Raw genomic sequence first — 20,137 nt, 5'->3', positions numbered from 1 at the left:
TACAAAGCTATTAATACAGATCACAGAAATCCCATAGCATTCATGGAGGGTATTTTACAGTTTGTGTTAAGCATATTGGGTCAAGTTTAAACTACACATAAGCATTGCCTAACTTTTAGGTCACAGCTACTGTGGCATTTGAAGTCAGATAACCACTGAGTGGTTCAGACTGTCCACAGCTGCCATGCTCAGCACTCAGTGCAGTAATTCCGTATTGTGTCATATTGACTTACCATTGGTGCCATAATGCTTTAACACAAGCAGAATTCAGAATATGATTCATGCCCATTATGTAACTTCACATGTTGTAATTAGGTGGTAATTCACTTTGTAATTAAATAATTGTGTTACACTTCAGGATGAAACTTTTCAGAAAAGTCATGATGGACCTGCTCTCACCTACAGTTTTGATATGAATATGTATGAATTTTGGTGTGTCATAGAATCATAGAATCATTTAGGTTGAGATCATTGAGTTCAATTGTTGACTAAACATCACCCTATCAAATAAACCATAGCACTTATGCGCCACATCAAGTCATTTCTTGAACACTTCCAGGGATGGTGACTCCGCCCTTTCCTTGGACAGCCCATTCTAATGCTTGATAACTCTTTCAGTGAAGAAATTGTTCCTGATGTCCCACCTGAACCTCCCCAGGCACAAATTGAGGCCATTTTCTCTTGTCCTGTCACTAGTAGCCTGGGAGAAGAGGCTGACTTCCACCTTCTTACAACCTCTTTCAGGTAGTTGTAGAGAGGCGTAAATTCTTCCCTGAGCTTCGCCCCAGCTCCCTCAGCCACTCCTCATATGACTGACTCTCTAGACCCTTCACCAGCCTCGTTGCCCTTCTCTGGACACACTCCAGCACCTCAATGTTCTTCTTGTAGTGAGGAGCCCAAAACTGAACACAGGATTTGAGGTGCAGCTTCACCAGTGCTGAGTACAGAGGAACAATCACTTCCCTAGTCCTGCTGGTCACACTATTGCTGATACAAGCCAGAATGTCATTGGCCTTCTTGGCCACCTGAGCACACTGCTGGCTCATGTTCAGCTGCTGTTGACCAGCACCTCCAGGTCATTTTCCACCGGCTCACTTCCCAGCCACTCTGCCCCAGCCTGTAGCATTGCATGGGATTGTTGTGACCTAGGTGCAGGACCTGGCATTTGTCTTTACTGCACCTCATACAACTGTCTTTGACCCATTGATCCAGCCTGTCCAGATCCCTCTGCAGAGCCTTCCTGCCCTCTAGCAGATCAACACTCCTGCCCAACTTAGCGTCATCTGTGAACTTACCGAGGGTGCCCTCGATCCCCTTATCCAGAACATCAGTTGTGGGAAATATTGTCAAAGGCTTTAGTGAACTCCACATCCTTTCCCTCATCCACCAGGTGGGTCACCTGGTCATAAAAGGGGATCATGTTGTTCAAGCAGAACCTACCTTTCCTAAACCTGTGCTGGATGTGCCTGATCCCCTTGTTGTTCTGCATATGCAGTGTGATGGCTTTCAAGATAATCTATTCCCTAACCTTCTCAGGCACCAAGGTCAGTCTGATGGGTCTATAGTTCTGTGGATCCTCCTTCCAACCCCTATTATAGATGGGCATCACACTGGCCAACATCCAGTCATCTGGGACCTCCCTGGTTAACCAGGACTGATAATAAATGATGGAGAGTGGCTTGGTGAGCTCCTCTGCCAGCTCGCTCAGTACCCTTGTATGAATCCCACCCAGCCCCATAGACTTATGAGCGTCTAAGTGGCACAGCAGGTCACTAACTACTTCCTCCTGGATTACAGGGGCCTACTCTGCTCCCTGTCCCTGTCTGCCAGCCTAGGGGGCCCATTGCCTTGAGGGTAACTGGTCTTACTGTTAAAGACTGAGGCAAAGAAGGTATTAAGTACTTCAGCCTTATGCTCATCCTTGATGACAATGTTCATCCCTGCATCCAATAAAGGATGGAAATTTTCCTTGGCCCTCCTTTTGTTGTTAAAGTACTTATAAAAACACTTTTTATTATCTTTTACAATGGTGGCCTGATTGAGTTCTAGCTGAGCTTTTGCCTTTCTAATTTTCTCTCTACATGATCTAACAACATCCTTGTACACTTCCTGAGCTGCCTGTCCTTTTTTCCAAAGGTCATAAACTCGCTTTTCTTCTCTGAGTTCCAATGAAAGCTAACTGTTCAGCTAGGTCAGTCTTCTTCTCCAGTTCAGATTAGATATCAGGAAAAATTTCTTCACCAAAAGGATTGTCAAGCTTTGGAACAGGCTATCCAGGGAAATGGTAAAGTCACCATCCCTAGAAGGATTTTAAAGACGTGTAGGTGTGACACTTAGGGATATGGATTAGTGGTGGGCTTGGCAGTGCTGGGTTAATGGTTGGATTTGATCTTAAAAGGCCTTTTCCAACCTAGATGATTCTGTGATTCTATGACTCACTTCTATGACATCAGATCAACTTCTTGGAAGCTGATGCCATAAGAAAGCAGGATCCATGATACAAAATCTCCAGAAAATATCTTTTTTTCCCTGTCTAGTAATGACCTCTCCTATTGAGGCTGATCATCAACCATTTACTGTGGAAATAGGAGGACACAAGTCATTCCAGCAGAAAGTTCAAAGTGGAAATGTATTATTGCATTTATTTGTGTTTCCTTTTATCTCCGTTTTACTTCATAGGTCTGAATATCCAAGCTATGATAATAAAGTAAAATCGAATTGTCTAAGCAGCCTCTTTTATTAATGACTTGCTAAAGAAAAGAGTTTGGCTGAGGTGTAAGTTGGTTGGCTCACTGGTAGTTAACTGATATCCAGAAAACTAACAAACGATTTTGTCAAGTAAATAATGACTTGACCATCCTTTCCTCCTCCTTCCTGCAGTAAAAGAGAGAATTATAACATCGCATGGGCAGAATGTGCTTCATTTCCAGGCTAAGTAGAAAAATTTGCATATGCTTGGGGTAAATATGCCATTTTCCCAGAGATCAAGGAAGAGAATGGCAGCTGCCTTCCCCACTGTCAGTGCAGTGCAACTGAAGATATTTCAATTTTAAAAAAATTCTTTTAATATTTGACATTTTAATATATCTGCATCTGCTTACCATTGAGACTGTTTTCTTGCTTCTAGTGGTTTTCTGCCTTTTATTCCAGAGCTTTTCAAGAGCAGCAATATGAGGAAATTGCTTTCCCTATCCGTGAGACCAAGTGCCAAGCAGTGCATAATTGGATGGAGAGGGTTTTATAGAACACATACATCACCTTCCAGATTCACACACTATATTATACAAAATACAGTTGATGAATGGTTTGTGGGTGCTTTCTTCCCGAAACTGAAAGTTATAAGAAAAGGGAGAAACAATGGCAATAGCTAAATTCTCTAAATCCATTCCCACTGCAGTTTTGGGATAAAAACCACTTCAGCCCTTCTCTCTCACAGACAAGATTAGTCTGTCTTCCAGCCATTTTCTTGCTTCTTGACAATATTTTTCCTTCAAAATTTGCCTTAAGTAACCCTCATAGCATTGGGAGTTCCATTCCTGCAATAGGTGGTCGCTGAGCAGTCCTTTACAGTCCCCAGCTGATCACAAGAGAGCTGGAGAGGGACTTTTTACCAGGGGTAATGTCTTTAAATTGACAGAGGGCAGGTTTAGATGTGTATTAGGAAGAAATTCCTTAATGTGAGTGTTGTGAGGCACTGGCACAGGTTGCCCAGAGAAGTTGTGACAGTCCCAAACCTGGAAATGTTCAAGGCCAGGTTGGATGGGGCTTTGAGCAACCTGGTCTAGTGGAAGGTGTCCCTGTCCATGGCAGGGGAGTTGAAACTAGATAATCTTTAAGGCCCTTCCAACCCAAACCATCCTATGATTCTGTGATTCATAGAATTTTGTATGGTCACACGCTTCCCAGGGTAGTGGTGGAATTACCATCTCTGGAAGTGTTCAAAAAAACATGTGGATATAGCACTAGGGGACAGTGTTTAGCGGTGAACATGGTGGTGTTGGATTAATGGTTAGACTCAATGATCTTAGAGGTCTTTTCCAACCTTAACGATTTCATGATTCTAAGACCACTTCCCATAAATGCCTCAATTCAAGCCAACTCATGTAAAAGCAAGTCCAAGCATCAATTAGGTATGAACCTTCCATGGATACTGTCAGGACAGAAAACCTAATTGGAGCTTCACTGACCTCAAACCAGAGTGGAGTGCTTTTCAGAAGAGAGTAAAGACTTAGGATTCATGACCTCACCCAACCTGATTCAGCCAAAAAAGCCAGACAGCTAAGCTCAATTCAATTCATAGAAACATAACCATTTAGTGCTTTTGAATGCAAAGCAGCTGAGCACCATATGGAGCATGACACTGTACTTAGGAAACTTCCAGTGATCCCAGGGCATCCTGGCCTTCAGCTGTTGCTCTGAAAGAATCTCCAATGACACAAGGTGCCAGCATTTAAGGAAGTGAACTGAGCCTTTGAGATTCAAATTGAGATTAACACACAAATAGTGTCACAAAGTTCACTGGAGTCTCTTCATATTGAACTGTATGTAAATTAGCAGGCAGAAAAAGACAGCTTGCTATATTTTTCCTAAAGAGAAAGCTGTTTACAAGTGTAAACACTGAATTCTTATGGCATTTCCTTCTGCTACTTTAAAGCACTAGAAGAATTCCAAAGCACAAAGGCAGACGGATTGCAAGATTTCTTTGAAACTCAGTGAGATTGAGGCACATGCCATTTGTGCCTCTGTAAAGTCTCCCTCCCATGATAGATTTTCATTTGATGTTTCAGCTTAAACTGGTGTACATTTACCATAGACATTTTGCAGCTGATAAGGGCTCTTATTCACATATAAGGGTGAATTAAGCTCAGATAACTGGAGAAGTTACTAGGCTGAGCTCTTTTTCCACACTTCTCCCAGTGTCAACTGTTTCTCCCTTGGGAATGGCTGAACAGCAGGTTTATCTCCGCCCTCACCAATTTCAGCCCTGCAATTTAGTGCAAACTGACATGAATTTTACTTCATACTAATACAATGGGTTGAAAGCTGCAGGTGCTTGGAGACTCCTACGCAGGCTCTGTGGTTACAGGGTAGTAACAACCAGGTGCAGAAAAGCTTCAGCCTAATCCACTACTAAAAAAAAAGCAAACTTCCTCATTTTGGTAAAATGGGACTTGCTGTGGATGGTATAACCTACCTCAGGTTTTGATATTAAAGGTGTTGGGATACAACTTGATAGGCCTGAGCAGAAAGGCTTGTGCAAGGAAAGAGATGGAGAGGAAAAATACCTCCCTAAAACTCACTTTGAGGATTGGATATAGGACTGAACCACCCTCTGCATGAGGAAATGTCCTGTCCCCAGCAGGTCACACCTCCTTTCCTAAATACCTGTCCTCAGCAACCCCTGCCTGTTTCCATCAACACTATTCAGGTGATTATATTCATATCTGAGGCCCATCAGTGCTGGATGCTCACAGCATCCACAGAGCTGCAATTTGTGATGCTGTCATTCACTACCACAATCAGTTGCCAAAATGCATACAATAGCCTTGAGAATATGACTAAGAAGAGTCATATTACACTGGGGAAATTATGAAAATGTTTATGGCTCTAGGACATGAGTCCTTGTGATGATAATTTACAAATGCCTGACTCCATGTAACACCAGCGCAGACATTTCTGCTTTACCTAGAGATGAACAAGTGATCAGGTCTGCTAAAGCCCACTGAAGTTTCTTTGATCAAATCCTTCTCCACACCAGGAAACAACTTCTCTTTTTCATTCATTCAGGTGCCAATAAGTTTCTGGGGTATTTCTTCAGGCATAATTATCTTCATCTCAGCCCCAGTGCTCATAAAGAACCCTCAAACTTCAAGGCACATTACAAAGACTCTGATTCAGCCCCTTATAATCCTGTTTTTAGCATCTTACTCATGCTATCTGCACATAAACCAATGGGATAAATTACATGTTACACAGGATCAGGCTTGCAGAATCTAGAGGTGTTAATGACCTTTTTCTGTAATCAGTACGGACTAGACAATTCAGAAAGCTGCCAATGACATTTTGAGATGTATTTAGAAACCAATATTATCATGGGAAGTGAGACTTTAGAGCTGAGAACCATGGCCTGGGATTTAACACCTAAGATGATGTAAATGTTATGGCCCAATAAAAAAAAAAAAAAATTCTACAGGAGGGATGATCAGAGGGCTGGAGCCCATCTGCTACGGAGACAGGCTGAGAGAGTTGGGTCTGTTCATATCAGAGAAGAGAAGGCTCTGGGGAGACCTTAGAGCTTCCAGTACCTAAAGGGGCTACAAGGGAGCTGAAGAGGGACTTTTGACCAGGGCATTTTGCCAGTAATGGAGAGCAGAGTAATACCACGGTAATTTGAGCAATCAGATTTAATTCCTTTCTTCTTATACAAAGTGATGATGACTGCATCACGAAGCTCTGATGGTAGTTCACCTAGTTCCCAACAGCGCACCACAAACTTGTGAAATTTAGCATGGAGTGCTTGGCCCCCATGTTTCCAGACTTCGGGTGGAATTCCATCAACCCCAGCTACCTTGTCGATTTTCACCTGCTGTATGGCCTTGAGGGTTTCTCCTAAAGTGGGAGCAGTATCCAATTCATACTTCACTGGTTGTTGTATGATGGACTGAATTGCTGAGTCTTGGACTACACGGTTGGTACTGAAAAGAGTCTGAAAGTGTTCAGACCATCAATTCAGAATGGAGGTTTTATCTGTCAGCGTTTGACCATCAGCGCTGAGTAGAGGGCTTTGGACCTGGTATGTAGGCCCGTATGCTGTTTTCAGGGCCTCATAGAATCCTCTGTGATCACCCGTATCTGCGCATAGTTTAGTTTTTTCAGCTAGATTGGTCCACCACTTGTTCTGGATGTCACGGAGTTTCTGTTGGAGCTTGCTGCATGCAGGACAAAAGGCTGTTTTTCTTGTGTGACAGGATGGCAGTGCAAGGTGTGCTTGGTGGGCGGTTCTCTTCTTCCTCAACAATTCCTGGATCTCTTGATTGTTTTCATCAAACCAGTCCTTGTTCTTCTTGAAGGAGAACCCTAAGGATTCTTCAGAGGACTGCAGGATGCTGTTTTTAATATGGTGCCAAAGTGTTTCAGGTGAGGCATCTGTAGAATCTATGGAATGGGTTTTGAACCTAGTTTGAAGATTTGCCTGGACTCTGTCTCTCACTGTGGCTGATTGGAGATTGTTAACTTGGAGTCTCCTCCTTGGGATACTGCCCCTTTTAGGTTTGAATTTAAGACTGAAGTTAAGTTTGCAGCACACAAGCCGATGGTCTGTTTGGCATTCTGCGCTGGGCATCACGCGGGTATGGTGGACATCACAAACATCTCTCCATTGCACCAAGACATAATTGATGAGGTGCCAATGCTTAGATCTGGGGTGCATCCAAGTTGTCTTCAGACTATTTTTCTGCTGAAAGATAGTATTAGTGATGGGGAGTTGTTGCTCTGCACAGAATTCTAGCAGAAGTCGACCATTGTTGTTGCACTTTCCAACACCATGCTTGCCTAATATTCCTTTCCATGCTTCAAAATTCTCTCCTACTCTGGTGTTGAATCACCAAGGATAATGATCTTATCATCTGCAGGAACCTTTTGGGTAAGGTGGGGCAGGTCTGTGTAAAATCTTTCTCAGCAGGGTCCTATTTTATGCAGAAATGAAACAATCAGCAGCACAAGCCATGATAAAGTATTTGCATAGAGCAGAGAGAGACAAAAATGTTCTTCTTCAGGTGTCATTTCATGAATTTCACTGATCACAAAAATAAGCTGAACATGTGCCATTTGTGAACAGCAGCCCTTTTCCATTCCCAAGCAAAATACTACTGGATTCACACACTAAATTAACAGGACATATCCCTCTAGTGGTGTAAACTGACATGACTCAATTAACCACTGATCAGTCAGGCCATGAGGTTTCAGGGCAACATAAAACTGTGTGGAAAGAGGATCCTTAGCCACAGGAAACTACTTCATCAGCATAAGTACATTTTTAGCGTTACTGAAAATAAGCATTTCAGGAGCTTTATGTTTGTTTTTTGTTATTTCAAAACCAAGACATTCCCTCCATAGGTCATACAGATCAGAGAAAGAAAATACAACACCTAGACAGAGGTAGGTTTGACCCTTTAATCAGATAGACCACATTTAGATGCAAATAACTTCAGGCTGTAACATTATATCCAATGCAGTAATGGACATAACAATGCATAGCTCAAGGTTACAGAGGAAAAGTAATGCTTTTGATATGTATTATTGTAACAGCTGAGATGGTCAAAGCTGGTGTTGTGGAAGATGAATTTACCTCTATAAAATATTTTCAGGCTGCCTCTTCAATACTATCCTTCTGAGGACTGAAAGGTTCATCAGAGTTCAACAGCAGAGCACCAAACCGCAGAACAAGTCAGAAGTAAATGCATATTGTGATGGAAAATACTACAGAAATGTGCCAAATAAATAAAAATTCCCCAATGATTCAAATTAAGGGGCTAGCTAAGCATTCTTATTGTCTTTCTATGGACATCAGAATGGATGACAACCCACATTGTTGTTTCTGTCTGCCCCATACAATCTTCCATTAATTTATCTCACCCATTTTTAAAGCCAGTTTGTTGTTTCTGTCTGCCCCATACAATCTTCCATTAATTTATCTCACCCATTTTTAAAGCCAGTTTCATGTCTGACTTCTGTTTCAGTTGTGGTGACAAATCTTCTCATGGCCAGCATGCATGTCATGAGAAAAGAAACAAACATCAATATTTTTAATTATTTATTTAAAGCCAATTGTAATTCAGTATTACAAAAATTTCCTGCTTTTTTTCCATATTGTTCTCATTTTTATTCTTGGTGAGCAAATATTTATCAGCTAATATTTAAGATATTTCATAGTTCTTTCTTTAGTTTCTGAACAACTGCAATTTCAAACTTTGAATTATTTTTCTGTTAAGAACTTTTAACCTTAAAATAGTTTACCATGGTAATAAAAGATAGATTAGAGCCCTACAAATTTCCTTACTATATAAACAGAACCTTCAAAAGTCCGAAAAGCTAACATGCATCAAACAGGCCAAAATCCTCTTCATTGCTTACAGCCACTTTTCTGCATCTGGATCAGTCTGGTACTCTTCCTGCCCTCAGTTTTGAAAGTCTAAATTTCAGAAGTATAATCTAGGTCAGAAAAATATATAAAGTCAGGTCTGCATATAAAAATCCACAGTTATTTGATGTTGTTTTGACTATTTAAGTGTATCGTTATTGCCATCACTAAAATAAATCTTGCTTTGAAGGCTGTATAACACTATGACAAATAGTGATATATGTTAAATATATCTCTGCCTAATGCTGAAAGCAATGATATATAAACTGAACTGCAAAAGGCAGGCTAGTCTTCATGATAGATGTATACATTCTGAAATTTACACTAGGAAAGGTCTGTGTTTAGATTGGAGTTTTATAGTTTACAGAAGGGGAGGTGAGGAGAAATAAGATGTGGGAAAAGAGGTTTGTGTGTTTAGAAGTGGGTATAATAAATTCTGCTGACCAGCAGGGTGCAAGCACTGTGTACAACCCCCAAGGTCTGCCCCAAAGCTTCTCATCCAGTCTTTGGACCATCTTCTGAAACATGAAAACCACACAGTACTATGAGGCCTTTACTGGTGCGCTTTTTTCTTTTCCCATGTGTTTTGAGTCCTTCCCTTTTTAGATTCTACTTGCCTCTGGATACCAACTCTGCTTGAGAAGCAGTTTGCATATTATGGGTGAAAGTATAGTACACGTAGTAAGCACTGAGGAAACTAAATAAGGCATCAGATGAGAGGAAAACCCCCATGTAGTAGGCAGTGCTATAAAAACACCTTCCTCCTCTCAGCCCACGAGTACAAGGAACACTTGCCTCTTCATTGCCTTAAGGAAGAAATTCTTCACTGTGAGGGTGGTGAGGCGCTGGCACAGGTTGCCCAGAGAAGCTGCAGATGCCCCCTCCCTGGAATTGCTCAAGGCCAGGCTGGATGGGGCTTTTGAGCAACCTAGTCTACTAGAAGGTGTCCCTGCCCATGCCAGGGGGGTTGGAACTAGATGGCCTTCAAAGTTCCTTCCAACCCAAACCACCCCACGACTCTGTGAATCCTGCTCTAACAACACGAAGGCAGCACGCAGCCCTGCTCACACTACAAACTCTCCCTGAAATCTGCAAGGAAAACCGGTGAGAAAAACTGAGGGAGAAAACCTCAGTGCCTCCAAACTGGCTTGAAAAGAGGGCGAGGAGGGCGCCGTGATGTTGCCTGTCCCGCCTCACCCCCACAGGGGCATGGCGCGGGCTCCTTAAGAGCCAAACGTGCCCCACTCCGATCCTTCCCCACAGACTCCCTAAATCCCTCCTTTTCCCCGCAAAGCTCTTCCCCTGCCCCTAGCTATCGCTCCCCCCCGCAGCAGGCCGCAGCTCGTCGCCATGGCGACCCGCGGCTCCGCCCCCGGCCGGGCGGGCCCAGCGCCGGCCCCCGCCCGCCCTCCCCGCTCCGCTGCCGCCGCTGGTGCTGCGCTCCGGGCCCGGCGCCGTCTTCCCTCCGCTTCCCCTTTCCCTCGGCTCCGCTCGAGCCTGAAGCGGGCGCCGCGATGGCTCCGGCCGCCGACCGGGAGGGTTACTGGGGCCCGCCGACCTCCACCCTGGAATGGTGCGAGGAAAACTACGCCGTGTCCTCCTACATCGCCGAGTTCTGTGAGTGGCCGCTCCGGCCCCGGCTCCTACCCCGGGGGCCGCGTCCCTCCGCCGCCTCCGTGCCCCCCTCCGTGCCCTCACCCCACAGCGGGGCAATCCCCCCTCCTCCCTGGCCCGTCTTTCCTGCGGAATGACGGCGCCCCTTCCCCTCATCCAGCCCCGCAGGGTGGAAATGGGTGTTTCCTGCCGCCTTCCACTACAAATCCGTGTCGTAAGGAGGGGGTGGTGTAGCCCCCTCTCTCCCCACCGTGTTGTTTGGGCCCCTATCCCAAGTGTGTCCCTTCGACCTGTGTCCGAGGGAATGGTAGGGCAGGAGAAGGGGTGTCCGGGGGCCTGCGGGGAGGGCTGAGATGGGGTGGCCGGTGAGTAGGTCCTGGCATTATCACGGGAGCTGGGATGGTTGTGTGGCACCACATGGATGGGTGAAGAGGGGGGATTTCACTGAAATCGTGCTTGGGGTACCATGCTGTGAAGCCACATGGGTCTGCAGCTCTGCTCCCCTTGAGAAGGAAGCATCTGCCCAGCCTGGACAGTCAAACCACGTGAAACTATTCGGGAAAAGGTATTTTCATGCAGAAGACACATCTTCATCCAGGGGAGATACCTTCCACCAACTAGTTTTTGGTCGGTCATGACCATCATCAGTCAAGTTGCTCTGTTGCAGGTGGTTATCTTTTAGGATAGCTCAGAGCAGTGGCAAGAGAGCAGGTCATCGTTTTGGCCTCAAAACTGTTATTCAGAAACGGTAGGGATTTTAGCTGTATTAAAGCACATTTAGGGAAGGAAGAAGGTGCTTCAACTACAGGGCCATCCATCAGGTGTTTGAGAAGGGGGTGTATTGTGTCAGGTGGTAAAGGATTAAGACCTATGTCACTGAGGTTTTGTTGAAAAATAAATATTTCTACATCCTGGACAGTGACTTGTAAAGGGTGTAGTAGCTATAATTACGTGCTGCTGCCTGACGGACGCCCTGTACTACAAAAAAACTTTCACACGTATAAGGTAGGCGGCTGCTTTTGAAGTGCTAGGGCCCTAGGAAAATAGTACTAAAGTAACCAGGCTCTCCTACCCTGAAGTGCTTGGAGCGGGCAATCTGAGGAGGCCTTTCGCATAGCTGGGATGCTTCAGCAGTGCTTGGAAGAGCTTGGCATGCAAGAGATGGAAGGTTCTACATGTCCATGCCAGGCTGTGACTCCTGGTTGCAAACACTGACATGGGTGAGGAACCAAAATGAATAGTTGTGAAAGAGGTTTCAGAGTGTGGGAATGGGAAAGAGAACAGGATCTGAAATGAACAACAGTAGCATAGGCAGCACAGAAACTCAGAGGAAAAAGGAAGTTGGTGTGTAGATTTATGGTGAGAAGAGTCAGGGTGGCTGAAAAGGGAACAAAATGAAATACCCTTAAATGGGACAAACCTAGAAGTTTTTAAATAGAATGAGACTTTTGCAGAGTGTGTATTTTTATTTTCCTCATAGTAAAGCATAATTTGTTGGATAATTCTTATAGGGAAGAGGAAGTTCTGTTGCTTCACCCATGTAAAAATAAATTTGACTAGCATGTAAATTTTTTAAATAATGCCCTTATTGTTGGCCTTGTGAACTGATGCTTTTTGTCCACTTCTAGATTATTCAGTATAAGGAAGATGAGGATGAGATTAATGGTAGGAGGTGGAAAGGCTTGTGTTCTGAAGAAAAAGGGAGTAATTATAGAAGGTCTGATCCCTCCTTATGGTTTTTGTGTTTGGGACTGCAGTTTGTTGGTCTGTCAGTTGCACTGAAAAAACTGTATAAGGGCTGTGCTGTAAATTAAAACATTTAGATGGTCTAAATTTAAAATGCAAAACAGTAAGTAAGCCCACTTGGGTTTAGGGTTAGCTTAAAAGTAGCTAATTTCAGTAGAGATGTCAAGATGGTTTAAATTTTCTTCAGCAGTAATTATCTTAACAGTGCTTTCAGGGTCCAGGAAAGTAATTGTTTGTTTGTTTGTTTGTTTTGTTGTTTGTTTTTTTGCCATTATATGAACACACTACATTTAAATCTTAGCCAGATAAAGTGGTTAACAATGTATCTTTCATAAAACAACTAAGGGGTCTTTCCCAACTTTCTCTGAAACAATTAATGTGAAGCTGATTACTTTGCAAGATCAGTTACCCTGAAATCTAATTGCTTTAAGAAGAGCTGAGAGAGTCGAGGTCTCTGTGCCCTTATGGCCTTCATATTCTATCAAAAAAAAAATTCAAATTCAGTGAGTAAACAAACCAGAAAGTACAAAAATATATTTCTCATCAGCTTGTATTGTTTTTAGTGCTACCTTACAGAAAAGTGAAAATCGGTTTCTGACTTGGTACTACTCAGTTAAAGCTGATGATATTTTAAAATTTTGCATTAGATGTTATAAATGAAGAAACTGGTGGAGGCCCAAAGCTTAAGGATACCGGTGTGTTCAAACCAAATATTGTTTTCCTTAAGACTGAAGAGCTAAACTGAAACGTTGTTGTGCAAATTACATCTTTGTGCCATTTAGCGATTTGCTTTTAGTATGCTACTTTTAGTACACATTGCTACATTGTGTTCCAAAAGCCCACATGCAGTTCTTTGCCATTCAGTCCTTAAAGAGCTAGTCTAAGTGATGGCAGCTAATCCATTGTATGTAATCAGAGATGTGGAAGTGAGGTAGGCTGGTGTTGTAGAACTGCCTGTTTGCATTCTCTTGATGTACCCCAAGCACAATGACCTGTATTCAGACGTTCTTTTTTTTAATAATGAAAAATGCTTTTTCTTGCCTTTCTGAGTCTGTCTCCAGCCAGTTTTCCTCCCCTGTGGAGGTGGATGACTAACTGCTCTACAACCTTCTGTATAATATTAAACCAATTGAAATGGGAAACCAGTTGAAAAGAATAGTTTTGTGAGCTTAACTATGCTAAACCCTAAAATGACTCTTACATCCCATACTGATCAAACTACTGTATGGTGTAGTAATTCCTTTTTCAGGGGTTCCCAGGACTTCTTTTGGACTGACTACTGTGTGCTAAAGGGCAAGTAGTAGAGATGCTCTCTTTTCCTTTTTTTTTTTTTTTTTTTTAACTAATCCTTTCCAGGTCCCAGTGCTTGAATGCTGAATTACCCAAACTTTTGTACACTAAATTATGAGAAATAACAATAATAAAGGATAAAACCACCATCCTGCCACCCAAGCAAACAGAACAAGGGCAAATGTAAGTTCTGTTCTTTAACATTTAGTGCTCAATTGTTACAATTTACTCCTTTTTTTTTGACAAGGTTGATGTTTCAGTACAGTTTAGCCCACATACCATTAAGGTTTGGGGGTCTGTTTTGATGTCAATGTCTATATGACACATGCCTTACCCTTCTTGCATTCCTGTCATCCCTGTAATAAGAGTTTTTGTTGTAGAATACAATGAATGAATATAGCTAATCTTCACAGATTTCCTCTGCTGAAAACATGTAGAGTAGTATCAATTTAAACAAATACTTTAAATTCAAAGAAGCCCTGTATGGTACAGGAGGGCTTATAATTCTCAGTCAGGAGAGTCATAGGGGTAAATTTGTTGTTGTTATCAACAGAGTGCTGTGTTTCAGTTTGGATCAAACTTGAGTGATGTTTCCAGTTATGTGAAATACTACCTTGAGCTATCATTGTCCACAAGTAATGTGCATCATCTACAACATGACTGGTTTTGAGAGAGTATATCCTTATGCTGGCATTTACAGCAGCAAGCATCTAGACTATTGTTTTGGGCTTCTCAAGGAATTGGTGAAATAATTTCTTTCTTGGCTTTTGGTCTTGTCCCAGTATGTTCTGATACCTCCATATAAGAAATTTTTTTTAATTATTATTATTTTATTACTACCAGAGTTAAATCCATTGCTTTTTGTTTTCATTGGAGATCTGGTAAGAAAATACTTGTAACTGGGCTTTCCTTATTGGACTCTTTATTTAGGAACCCTCCCCCAAATTATGAGAATCTGCCCATATTTCTAGCTATTTTTGCTGCTCTTGCTCAAATCCTTCTAATTTTTGCTTAAGACAAGAAATAAGAGATTGAGATGAGTGTTACTTATGTTGTTAGATGTGAGATATCTCATTATTTCACATCTTGGATGGTGTAGACTGGCATCCAAGCATTCTCTACATTGTGAACAGTGACACAAAAATACTGTTGTTTCTTTTTAGACATTGCTCAAAAAAGGCTGCTGCCAAACATGCACAGATCTCTGTTTTGCACGGGAATTGTTCCTTTAGAACTTAACTTGCAAAATTTACTTGAACTTAGAATAATGTCATTAATATTGAATTTTTACTGCCACGTATGGACTGTCACTTGTTCCCCTTGGGCATCCTGCTCTATTTTTCCTTCTTTACCAGAGGCTTTGGAAAGCAGGCAGAGACTGTTAGGCTAGGTACTGCCCATGTGAGTTTAAAAAAATAAAATAAAGCTAACTGTCTGCCTTCAAGAGCTCTGCCTGTCCTTTCAGTAGTAAAGTGGCAGGTGAAAGAAACATCATTATGTTTAATTGGGTGTGATTGGCTCAACTGCCTGGCTGAGACTGAATGATTTAAAGATGACATGACAGAGATGAGTTCTGCACTGCAGTTTAAGGCAAGACAATGTCACAAGTTCAGAGACTTTAAGATGTAAAGGGATTCGAGTGTGTAAATTTAATGACCTAAGTGGAGGAAGCCACATCTCAAGTTTCCTCTGGAAATTTATCAGGCTCCTTGAGGAAGCTCCCTCCACTGAGGGGACAATGCAGGCACAAAGGTAAAGGAAACAGTAAACTAATTGATGGTGAGTGTAAAGTCAAGTAGAGTGTACAAAACAGTGCCCAGCTGTGGAATGTATTTTAGGATCAACACTGTAGCTTGCTTTTTGTGCTGTAGACAAAAAAAGTTGAAAGAAGGGTTCCTTCCTTCAAAGAATAATATAGCAGAAGTAAAATCATAAGCCAGATGGATGGTCTCTGCTTTCATGGTTTCTTATTTTTTTAATGATTTTGAGTATTTTTGAGTCAGTGGCAAATACAAATTGCATTAATTTATTTCCTTTCCCAGGTTGTAAAGGTATATATTTGACTTAAGCCTGAAGATAATCTCTTTGCACTGTTTTGATGCATTTTGCCACAACTAAAGATTGACATATTATTTTTAATTCTTCCTTTTTTTTTTCTCTTTGACACTTTCTAATCCATGATGCAACTCTACCTTTTATCTCTATGACAGCTTAATTTTCTGTTTTCTCGAGAGTTTCATTGAAAGACAGGGTCAAAGGCTCTTGGAAAGTTGATTTGTCCAGTCATCAGTTCTCATTTATCCATCTCATTATGGATATGCTTAAAACTTGGCAGATGCTGTACTAATGGACCACATGTGTGTTTATCTACTAATACTTGTGTAGTGATTAAGTGACAATAAAATTCTTAAATATGGTTTAGCAAAGCGTTTGATTACTCTGTAATTAGTGCTTCGTATTCAGCACGTGTACAGCTGGCAGTTGGACATCTGCCACTCCAAATGGTAACAGAGCAGTTACATTTTTACAGTTTAATTTTTCTTATGTGCAAATTAAGGCAGAGAGGTTTATGAACTGCATGATATGAATTTGCAGAATATATATTTGTAGTTAGAAATAGGAAGATTAATGTAATATAAATGAGGGTAAGGGAACGCTACTGACTTTTAAATTACTTTAAATGAGCTTTTAGTCACAGATTAAAAACAACTTGTCATAATTGAAAGACAAAAATGTCTTTAGTAGGGAGTATGTTGTGTCTTTGTGTGTGTGTGAAACTTTTACTTTTGTTATGTACTTTCCATATTTGCTGGAGCCTTTCACAGATGGAGAAAGATGTTTTTTAAAACAATAGAAAGATTTAATCATCACTGCAAAAATATTCAAAATAACTCTGGGAAGTGTCTCAGCAGTATATGGTCATTTTATCTTGCAACACATGCAGGTGCTCACACACTTGACTGTTTCTCTGACAAGATCCAAGAGGATCATGGAAAGGTTTGTGGCTCATGAAAGGTTAAGAAAACGCAAAGCATTCTTTTAATTCAAAATATGTATCAAAAAATGACGTTTATAATGGAAGAAGGGAACTCACAAGTGGTTATCAGGGAAAACCTACCTTCCTTGGATTGCTTTTTCTAGGGCTCTTTACACCTGCCTCATTAATTATGGACATTTTTTCAGTCCATTAGCAGAGAAACTAAGCTGCTGCATGAATTAAAGGTGCTTGATTATTCTGTGGTTGTGGAAGTACTTCAGAGAGGGAAGAAAGAAACTTCTAGAGAAGGTTACAACTGGAAGAAAAAAAAAGAAAAAAAACAGAGCAGCACTTCTTTAGTGTCAGTCTTTTACCATTAATGATCTAAATATCTTCATATAGGCAAGCTCTGGGTAGAATGTCAGTGATTTTGCTGGGCACTGTTTAGATTTAAGGTTTCAGACACAGACCCTTTTGTGCACTTGAAAATGCAATAATAAAACACTTTGAGTTTTTGTGCTAACTCAAAACCCTCAAGTGTCCAATGAGGATATTTTTTTTCTGTTTATAAAATTGAATTTCCTTGAAGAAATATACTACATGTGCACTGTGATCAGTGACTGCAAAACTGACATTTCTGAATTATCGATGCAGTCAGCATCTGCAGGATCATTATCTCCTTTACGATCAGGTCCATCATCCTCTGGCAGAGCACATGCTTCAGTGTGTCTGGAGTTTGGGAGGCAGAAGTAATCCTTTCTGCCAATCCCAGTGGAGAGATGCACACTTTGTGTCCCGCTAGCCCCAGCCTTTCAAGGTTCCTCTTCAATTCCTTGCCTTTCCAGCAACTGGTGACTCAACCTGCCCAGCACATTGCAGAGCTTTCCTGAAGGAAATTCCAAACTTTATTTCAAAATTGAGATTAGTGTCCAGCAGCATGTCTATTTCCCAGCTGTGTCCTAGGGCTTTGTTTTATTTTATTCAGTTTTGCATTATTCCTTCATTCCTTTGTTTTCCAAATCTTGTGTCCTTGGAGTGACCCTGGAATAATACATGCAAAGTGCATGTTTCTTGAAGGATCTCCTGCTGACTTTGTGAGCAAAAGGGTATTTTCCCTTAGGGCCTAAATCAGGTACCATTGTCCTGATTCTCTTCCCTAACCAAAGGAACTGGAGAAGGGGACAAGAGTGTTGGCTGATTCAGCTGGGCAAGGTTTGGAACGCTACTTTGGGACTTGACTTTTAGGTTTGAGAAGGCAAAATTAGGAAAAGATATGGTGTTAGGGGTGAGCTGAACATCCGCCTCTGCCTAAAGGATGAGGTGAGTGAAGCCAGGACACTGTATATAACTCATACTAGCTGAGCCTCCTCCTCCATTTCTCCTTCACATCTGCTTTTCTGTGAATCCTGGATATATGGCACAGGACACCAGAGGATGTTTCCAACTAGTAGGATTTCAAGGTATAAACTTTATGGTCATAAAACATGACCCTAGAAGCTCTCTGATTTATATGGTTTTATTGAGCTCATTATTTGCAGTGGAAGCTCAAGATGCCACTACTCTGTAGGCTGGATTTTTAATAATTGTTAATTCCAGTTGGATAAGGATTTTCATTTGGGCAAGAACTGGCATCTAGGAATCAGATGCAGTACTAGCTCAAAGAAGTCTTGTGGAGCACTGAGCATTAAAATTAGTCTGTACACTGTCAATCTTGGGACAGAGTATTTCTGTATTAGATCCATCATTTGTTCATCAGGTTTTCTTCATCTTCCCTAGTCAACACCACCGTTTGTTCAGGCAAAGACCTGCTTCCCGACTGGAAGGCATGCTAGCTATCGTGATCCCCTCTAGTGGGTATTTTAAGCTTACAATGAGGATAACTGAAAAAGTAAAATTACTTGCATGTCTTTGAGAAAGGATCTGTGGATCTGGCTTTCTTTGATATCAAATGGGTCATCTACAACAGGGAGCTAAAATGACCAACAGAACTGATTTTTTTTTTTTTTTTTTTTTAATCACAGAGTGGAATTCACATTTCTCCTAGGTAAAATTGGTGTATTTTTCCTCTACAAGTACATGCCCTCTCTTACACAGCAAACCTTCTTATGTTGTGTGATTCTCATTACAGACTTGATTTTTCTTGGAGGGCATTTCCAGTGCTGTTCTCCTGCCAAAGACTTTCAAGTCTGGTGCTGGCCCCAGACCACAGCAGACAAGCTGCTCTGGGGGTTATTGCACTCAGGAGGAGAGCTGCAGGGTGTATTTCTACAAATATTCCTGCATTCCTCCTACAGGGTATAGATTTAATTTTTATTTTTTTTTTTAGGTTTTAAATCTAACACACTTAAGAAAAAAACCCACAAATACATAAACTCAGAGTTGTTCCAGGTAATATTTTGTTCATGAATGAAAATTGAAGCTTTTATCTTTTCTCTTTTTTTTTTTTCTTCCCAAGTCTTTTTCACACTTCTGGAAATGACCCAAATAAACAGGGAGAACTAACATACGCAGTGTGCTGACCAGTGTGTGAGTAAGCTGCCTGGTCAATCGGAGAAGCAAAACTTTTTGCTTTATTTTTTTTTCAATTTAGTACCAGAAATTTAGAAAGAAGGTTGGCAATGCAGTACTTTTCATAGCACCCTGTACCTGCAGATGGGCACAGTTTAGTGCCATCTCTATAAAGCTGCACTAGCATATTTTCAGTGGAAATTTGTGGCTTTAGAAGTAGCAGAGTGAAAACCAGAGGATCGTTGCTGGTTCCTGTCATTTGTGCCTCTTTCGAGCTGGTGAATGCAGTGTCCCTAATAAGAATCAGTTCAATTGAGTTGTGTCAATGCCATGGAAAGCAGCATAGAAGTGCACTGTGGTAGTGAAATCATACAGCAGATGTTGTTTTCGTTCACTTAAACAAGCTGCTATGGCTTTGTGATCTGTGATATCACAGTTGCTTTTCACTCAGAGGTTTGGTGGCTGTTAAATCTTTCAAGGCCCAAGTTTTATATTTCTGCAAGGCTCCTCAGAATATTTTCTTCAACACAATATCTAATATCAGCACAGTACTCAAATGCTAAAACTCTTGAATCTATCACAGTTTAATTTTTCGTGTCCCCTTTTTTCTTTTTTTAATCTACTATGGGCTGTGGAGAAATATCTTAAAGCTATTTCCGTTTCTTAAACGCATTTCCTTCCAAGCTCCTCTGTTCTTTTTCCTGCTTTTTAACTCTTCCATGCTGATTTCCATGCTTATTTTTTTCTACGTTTGTCTCAAATGTTTCCTCTGAAATTTTTCCTCTGCCAGTCTTTGGGCCACTATTTGTGCTGAGAACTTGGTTAATTTGTATATGGTTTTCAACTATGTTGTATCATTATTG

General features: G+C 41.4%; 1 protein-coding gene across 1 annotated transcript in view; it reads left to right on the top strand.

The window, feature by feature from the left end:
* The first annotated feature begins 10,535 nt into the window (after positions 1 to 10,535).
* ACER3 (alkaline ceramidase 3) overlaps positions 10,536 to 20,137 on the top strand; it is a 58,378-nt gene continuing 48,776 nt past the window's right edge. The window contains exon 1 of the mRNA XM_051779938.1: positions 10,536 to 10,756. Coding sequence (XP_051635898.1) covers positions 10,654 to 10,756 — 103 coding nt within the window. The 5' untranslated portion in view covers positions 10,536 to 10,653. The remainder of the gene's footprint in view (positions 10,757 to 20,137) is intronic.

Source organism: Manacus candei, unplaced genomic scaffold (assembly GCF_025592945.1).
Source record: "Manacus candei isolate 608988 ecotype Guabito, Panama unplaced genomic scaffold, ASM2559294v1 h1tg000014l, whole genome shotgun sequence".
Taxonomy (NCBI): Eukaryota; Metazoa; Chordata; class Aves; order Passeriformes; family Pipridae; genus Manacus; species Manacus candei.
Note: the sequence above shows the minus strand (reverse complement) of the source record. Positions and strands in the feature narration are given on the sequence as shown.